Source organism: Leopardus geoffroyi, chromosome D4 (assembly GCF_018350155.1).
Source record: "Leopardus geoffroyi isolate Oge1 chromosome D4, O.geoffroyi_Oge1_pat1.0, whole genome shotgun sequence".
NCBI classification, from domain to species: domain Eukaryota; kingdom Metazoa; phylum Chordata; class Mammalia; order Carnivora; family Felidae; genus Leopardus; species Leopardus geoffroyi.
Genome location: NC_059342.1, coordinates 92,598,524 through 92,605,756, shown reverse-complemented (window position 1 = coordinate 92,605,756; position 7,233 = coordinate 92,598,524). Strand labels below are relative to the sequence as shown.

Genomic DNA, 7,233 nt, shown 5'->3' with positions numbered 1-7,233 from the left:
GTCCTCGCTGTGCCCTCACACCTCTGGAGCCCGCTCTGTGCCCCACCGAGCCAGCCGCACGAATGGCCCCGTCTAAAAATGTGGACGCCTTCCTTTGCCCGCGGAATGTTCCGCTGTGTGGTGTGTACGGTCCGCTGATGGGCACTTTGGGTTTTTTTCCGGCCAGCCCAGGACCACCAGTGGGCAGGATGCCTCTCCGGAAGCGGGGCCGCTGGGTCAGACGTCGTATTGGTAGCTCTGACAGACGGGGCCGAGCCTGGGTCCTCACGGCCCACAGCCGTGCGTAACAAAGCCGTGGCCGGTCACACGGGCGAACCGGCGATCGTCGCGGTCATCAAGGCTTTGGGAGCGTGTCTGTCACCAACAGTGAGGCTGAGCGTCTTTCCACACGTCCGTGAGCTTTCCCTTCTCATGCGGACCCTCCCTTCGTGCCCTTTGCGTTTTCATTTCTTCCCGAGTTAACTTTTCTTTATTGATTTGTTGGAGCTTTTTACATATGAAGGAAATGAGCCCTCTGCCTCCATGGATGCATAGCTTCTCCGTGTTGCCACCTGACCGCTTCAGGGGGTTTTTGTTATGCAGAAATCTTATTTTATGTATTTGAGCTTAAGAAAAATTTTTGTGGATGTGGTCTTTGTACTGGTCTTGGTACTTTGTGGCACGCTTAAGAAGGTCTCAGCTCAGGTTGGTAAAGAAATTTCTTCCACGTTGTGTTTTTTTTTCTAGGCTTTGTGGTTTTGCTGTTTACTTGAAACCTGGCCCGTTTGGAATTTATTTTGTGAGAATACAGACCCAGCTTCGTTCTTTCCAGATGGCTGTCTGCCTCCCCGGGCGTCGGTGGGTTCTTGAGTGGCCCATCTTTTCTCACTGATTTGCAATCCCGTCCGTGTCCCACGCCAAACTCTCCTGTGTATTCGAGTCTGTTTCTGGGCTTATTCTGTTCCATTCATTCACCCGCTCATTCTTGTGCAATATCACACTGCTTGAATCCTCGTAGCTTGATAAATGTTGTCGTGCCTGAGGGGCCCATCCCTCCTTTGGCAGAGACCCCAGGAGCCCCCCCCCCCCAACGTCCATGACCTTCTCTCTTCCTTCTTTGTAGCCTGATTTTATTTGAGGCAACGAAGCACTAAGCATCTGCATTTCCCTGCTTCATTGCAGACAGGCCCGGCCACGGGGACTAGGTTCTGGTCGGTGAGAGGGGAGAGGAAGTGAGGGACAGCACTTTCGAAGACTTGCCCTGTGGCGGACGGCATGCATTCCTTTCTCCTTCCAGCTGCCTGGGATATAGGGGTGATGACTGGAGCTCCAGCAGCCCTGCTGGGCCACCGGGCAAACTTGGAAGGGAAACCACACAACAGGAGGGTGGGGCGGAGAGATGGAGGGGTCCTCGTGAGTCTGGGACACCGTGGAGTCCCCACAGCCCTGGGCTGCCTGCCTCACAAGACAGAGAGATGAGCACCACCTGTTGAGTGCCAGCAAATCTGGTCCTTAGTCACACGTCCTTCTTTTCCCCCACAATGTTCTTGGTTGTTTTTGCTTATTCAGTTTTCCACGTGAACCTTAGAATTAGTTTGTTTAATTTATTTATTTATTTATTTATTTTATTTTTTTAAATTTTTTTTTTTTCAACGTTTATTTATTTTTGGGACAGAGAGAGACAGAGCATGAACGGGGGAGGGGCAGAGAGAGAGGGAGACACAGAATCGGAAACAGGCTCCAGGCTCTGAGCCATCAGCCCAGAGCCCGACGCGGGGCTCGAACTCACGGACCGCGAGATCGTGACCTGGCTGATGTCGGACGCTTAACCGACTGCGCCACCCAGGCGCCCCTAGTTTGTTTAATTTAGAAATAAGTCCTGTTTGGGGCGCCTGAGTGGGTCAGTCGGTGAAGCGTCCGACTTCAGCTCAAGTCGCGATCTCGCGGTTTGTGGGTTCGAGCCCCGCGTCGGGCTCTGTGCTGACGGCTCGGAGCCTGGAGCCTGCTTTGGATGCTGCGTCTCCCTCTCTCTCTGCCCCTCCCCTGCTCACGCTCTGTCTCTCTGTCCCTCAAAAATAAACAGACATTAAAAGGTTAAAGAAAAAAAACCGACCTGTGAGACTTTAAAAGCAAGGTGCCCTAATAACGATGGATTTATTAAGGAGAATTGATGTGATTATGTTATTAAGTCGGCCTGAAGAGGTCGGGCCTTCCCATGTGCCAAGACCTTCCTCCGTGACCCTCGGTTGCATGCGAAACTCTCTCAATGCCAATCTGGCATGTTTCTTACTGATTTCCGAGTATTTTATCATTTTTATACCCATCATTTAGAGGCTCTTTTCTCTCACACCCCACCTACCCGGCTGATGTTTGTGCACACGGAGGGGATTGATTTTGTCCCTGCCGCCTCAAGGAATTCTTTTATTGTTTGAAATCTTTCTGTTTTTCAGGTGCTTAATAAAATCATCTGCAAATAATGATAATTTCCTCATTTTCCCAGCGGCTCTGACTTTATGCCTTTCTCTCCTGTAATCGTGCGGGCCGGGCCTCAGAACAGAGTGCGGTGTGGGTGGTGCGGTGTGGGAAAGCCCGGCTCCTGGCTTCCACAGCTCTGCTTCTAGAAGATTCACAACGAGCAAGACGTTGGTTCGGGGGTAGGCTATTTTATCAGGTGAAGGGAGTATTTGTCCAGTCAGATTTTATTATGATTATTTTTAAGTTTATTTATTTTTGAGAGAGAGAGAGAGGAGAGAGAGAGAGAGAGAGAGAGAGAGGGTGCATGAGCAGGGGAGGAACAGAGAGAGAGGGAGACCCAGAATCGGAAGCAGGCTCCAGGCTCCGAGCTGTCCGCACAGAGCCCGACACGGGGCTCGAACCCACGGACCGCGAGAGCACGACCTGGGCCGAAATCGAGAGTCGGACGCTTAACCGACAGAGCCCCCCAGGCGCCCCTAGTGTGATGTTTTTACAATCAAGGATGTTGCTGCGTTTTGTCCAGCGCCTTTCGGACATCCAGCGGGGGTGCGTGTGCGAGCTGCTCGGAGGGGAGAGCCGACGGTCCGGAGGCCAGGAGGCACGCAGGTTGTGCGAGCAGGTGATTTGAGGAGGTTTCGCAAAAGTGCTCTTCTCGGAGGTGTGGGCAGGGATTAGGGACACCGCGAGGGAGAGTGCAGCCTGGGGCCAAGCGAGCCCAGGCCCGAGGGCAGAACCAGCAGAACGTGGGAACCAGTCTCTGGGCTCCGGGTGGAGGGCGGAGCCGTCCACAGGAGGGGGAGGCACAGTGCCAAGACCGGGACTCATCTGGGTTTTGAGGACTTGATTGGTTGACGTGGGTCCCAGAGCTCCGGCTGGCGTGGCTCTGGGACGGTCTGCGGGTGCTGGAACCACAAGGAGCTCACGGGGGTGGGGGGAGGTCGCAGGAAGCCTGGGCTCTCAGAGAAGAGCCCGTGCATTCCAGGGGTGTGACCGAGGTCCCCCGGCAGGTGAGCAAGAGGGGTCTGGGGCGACGTGAGGGTCCCAGGGCTGGAGCTGGGAGGCTACAGGGGGTCAGAGGTGACCCAGCCCCAGAGCACCCGGGGTCTGGCCCTCGGGGGCACCGTATGAGCCCCGGGGGATACCCCCGGCCCTCCCCAACCCCAGCATCTCTCTGCCACCGTCCCTGGAGTGGGGAGGCCTCTGACTGTGGCCTCCTGCCTCCTGCCAGCCTGACCAGACAGCTTCAAAGAGAGTGGCGGGGGTGCTCTGTAAGCTGATTCCCTCTCGGCCTGCCAGGGCCACTGGGGCCATGCCTGGGAGCACCCCCCCCCCCCCCCTGCTACCCCGTCCCCACGACCCGCCAGAGAGAGATGCCTCCTTGCTCCGGGAGCCCGAGGCGGCCGGGAGAAGACAGCCCCTCTGTTCAATTCCCTGCTCCCTCTCCCGCCTGGGGTTCTTTCTATGGGTTATTCTGTGAGCGCAGTGGAGGGGCTGGTGGGTGCATTGGGTCTGTTGAAAGGTCCTGTGCTCCAAGGTAGGCCACGCTCTGGTCCCGGCCTGGCCCCCAGAGGTCCTGGCTCTGTGTCCTCCTTTCTGGGACCAGTGGTGACAATGTGGGCTTGTCTGGGGAGATCCCCAAGTGAGGGAGAGCCCCCAGGATGGCCACGCTGTCCTACAGGACGAAGCAGTCCCGCGGGGGCGGGTCCCGGACCAGCCTGCCCACCCTGGTGCCCACGCTGGGCTGGTGTGGGAAGGGGCTCAGTCGATCCCGTGGGGACCCTGAGGCCTGGGCCTGTTCCCCACAGGATGGGGAACCAGGGTCCAGCCCGTCCTCAGCCCCAGGGCCTCTCCTACCTCGGGCCTGCACATCTGGACCCAAGGCCATGCTCAGCACGTGGGGAAGGGGGACACCGCCTCCAGGCAGGACGGGGCAAGTGCGGGGGGGCGGGGAAGGAGCCCAGACTCGGGTCCCCGTCTTGGGCCCAGGGGCTGTTCCTTGGTGCTCTACCCATCCTCTCTGAGAGACACGGCAATCGTCCCCTCCCTGCCCTCCTGCCCTCGGGTGACAAGGCTGTGCTGGGGGGGGGGGGGGTCCCAAGGATTCGGGAAGACACATCCACCTCCTGATGCCTGGGGCCCACGAACGTGACTTTATGTGGAAAAGGGACTCTGCAGATGTTATCAAGGTGGGGACCTTGAAATGAGAGCCCCCGGGACCAGCGTGGCCCTAAATCCAGTGACAAGTGTCCTTATAGGAAGGGAGAGACGCAGACACCGAGGAGAAGCCGCTTGGAGACGGAGACGGGGCAGAGGCTGGAGTGTGGCGGCCCCAGCCAGGGACGCCCCGGGGGCCCCAGACACTCCCCCCACCCCCGGAGCCCCCACCCCCGGGCGGAGTGAGGCCCTGCCCGCCTTGGTCTGCCTTGTGGTCTCAGAGCTGGTGGAGAACACACTCGTGCTGTCCAAGGTGCCCCGGTGGCAGCGTGGCCTCTGGTCTGGTCCTCCCGGCCCCCGCCCCCGGCTGCCTCTCGTGTCTTCCCTGCCTCCTTTGCTAAGACCACTGACCTCGGGCTCTAAACCCCACATGCACGTCTTGGCCAGGACCTCTCCCCACAGAGGCCCCTGTCCGAGCGCCCGGCACCAAGCGGGCACCTCCCCTGTGCCCGGTGAGCATCCCTCTCGGTCTGGGGCACCCCCACCCCCCGCCCCCTGCACTGGCTTCAACCGCCCCCTTCTTCGCTGGCAAATCCCACCAACTCAGACTTCAGAATGAAGCCACAAAGCCCCCTTTCTGTCCCCACCCACTGGATTCTTTTGGGGGCCTCTAACTGGGCCCCCTCCCTGCCCTCACTGTGCTGTGTGGAGCGGCCAGAGCCCCCTCCCTCACTTCGCTCCAAACCTGCCTTACCACTTCGCACTGGCTGTTCCCTCTGACGAGAACACCCTTCCCTACGTCCCTTCCTGGCTGGCCGGTCCCCTCACCGCTTTTGCCTGCAGCTCATCCCACGTTCCCATCATGCCTCCGGCTTCCTCGGGACTGCTCACCCCCCATTGGAAGTGCTGATCTTCTGCCTGTGGGTCTAGCCCCCATCACGACACTTTCCACGCGCCCTTCTCTCCCTTGTGGCCGAGTCACCCAGAGCGCAGGTGACGAGATCAGCAGGCTCTGTCCTCGAACGTATTTGCAGAGGGATGAACTCACGAAGGGGGGACACGGGATGAGCAAACCCCAGGCTGGAGGCCGACAACTCGGGCCGGTGGGGCTGGGGGCGTGGGGACTCGGCAGCAAAGGGCCCATGGGGCTTCAAGGCCTTCGACGACACTCAGTCTTCCAGAACAGCCGCACTGTCCTCCTTTGCTAAGACCACTGACCTCGGGCTCTAAACCCCACATGCGCGTCTTGGCCAGGACCTCTCCCCACAGAGGCCCCTGTCCGAGCGCCCGGCACCAAGCGGGCACCTCCCCTGTGCCCGGTGAGCATCCCTCTCGGTCTGGGGCACCCCCACCCCCCGCCCCCTGCACTGGCTTCAACCGCCCCCTTCTTCGCTGGCAAATCCCACCAACTCAGACTTCAGAATGAAGCCACAAAGCCCCCTTTCTGTCCCCACCCACTGGATTCTTTTGGGGGCCTCTAACTGGGCCCCCTCCCTGCCCTCACTGTGCTGTGTGGAGCGGCCAGAGCCCCCTCCCTCACTTCGCTCCAAACCTGCCTTACCACTTCGCACTGGCTGTTCCCTCTGACGAGAACACCCTTCCCTACGTCCCTTCCTGGCTGGCCGGTCCCCTCACCGCCTTTGCCTGCAGCTCATCCCACGTTCCCATCATGCCTCCGGCTTCCTCGGGACTGCTCACCCCCCATTGGAAGTGCTGATCTTCTGCCTGTGGGTCTAGCCCCCATCACGACACTTTCCACGCGCCCTTCTCTCCCTTGTGGCCGAGTCACCCAGAGCGCAGGTGACGAGATCAGCAGGCTCTGTCCTCGAACGTATTTGCAGAGGGATGAACTCACGAAGGGGGGACACGGGATGAGCAAACCCCAGGCTGGAGGCCGACAACTCGGGCCGGTGGGGCTGGGGGCGTGGGGACTCGGCAGCAAAGGGCCCATGGGGCTTCAAGGCCTTCGACGACACTCAGTCTTCCAGAACAGCCGCACTGTTCAGGGGGCGCCCCAAGAAAGGATCCCGCAAACCGAGGGGATGCCCACAGAGGCCTCTGTGAGGGGTCTCGGGACAGCAGGCGGAGGCTGGTGGCCTCCCAGGTGCCGCACGCCCGGACGTCGCCTTTCCGCCGCGGTCGCTTTCCCCGGCCACCCCGCCGGGCTCGGGGCCCTCTGCCAGCCCTGCCTCTGGGGCCGCCTGCCTCGTCCTTCCGTGGTTCCGCTAGGACATTCTCTGGAAAGCCAGAGTGCGCACAGAACCCACCGCCACGCGGGCCACCACAACCAGTGCCCCACGGGGACCGTCATTTCCCAGGACGCGGGGGCTGCGTCTGTGCGAGACTGTTTCCGTGCTAAATAAAATCAAGACTCTGCGTGACCCGGCGAGCGTCCCCTGGTCAAAGTCAGCCGTCACCGAAGCACACGACCCAGCGAGGCTGTTTCCCACCCGGCCCCAGAGATGCCGGGGTCATCTTCATACTCGGGTCCCGGGCGCGGGCCGCGTAGGAACAAAGCCAGCCTGGGAATTTGGTGGAGAAACGTCTCCAGTCCAGGGGCCCGTGTTGGCGAGAGCCTGTGTGCGAGGCCCCTCTGGGCTGGGAGCTCGGGGCAGGCGTCCAGCA

At 60.1% G+C, this 7,233-nt stretch overlaps 2 protein-coding genes and 1 long non-coding RNA gene across 3 annotated transcripts; 2 read left to right on the top strand and 1 right to left on the bottom strand.

The window, feature by feature from the left end:
* Nucleotides 1-249: 249 nt before the first annotated feature.
* LOC123592664 (basic proline-rich protein-like) lies at nt 250-5,792 on the top strand. The gene is made up of 5 exons (XM_045467975.1): nt 250-366; nt 727-837; nt 2,956-3,073; nt 4,260-4,388; nt 4,710-5,792. Exons 2-5 carry the CDS (start codon nt 812-814, stop codon nt 5,007-5,009), a joined length of 573 nt encoding a protein of 190 aa, XP_045323931.1. The 5' UTR covers nt 250-366; nt 727-811; the 3' UTR covers nt 5,010-5,792.
* Nucleotides 4,845-5,999, bottom strand: LOC123592672. The gene is made up of 2 exons (XR_006709900.1): nt 5,827-5,999; nt 4,845-5,019 (listed from the first exon to the last, which is right to left on the bottom strand). It is a non-coding gene; the product is annotated as an uncharacterized LOC123592672 (long non-coding RNA).
* Nucleotides 5,823-6,989, top strand: LOC123592653. The gene is made up of 2 exons (XM_045467954.1): nt 5,823-5,927; nt 6,259-6,989. Exons 1-2 carry the CDS (start codon nt 5,846-5,848, stop codon nt 6,969-6,971), a joined length of 795 nt encoding a protein of 264 aa, XP_045323910.1. The 5' UTR covers nt 5,823-5,845; the 3' UTR covers nt 6,972-6,989.
* The last annotated feature ends 244 nt before the right edge of the window (nt 6,990-7,233 follow it).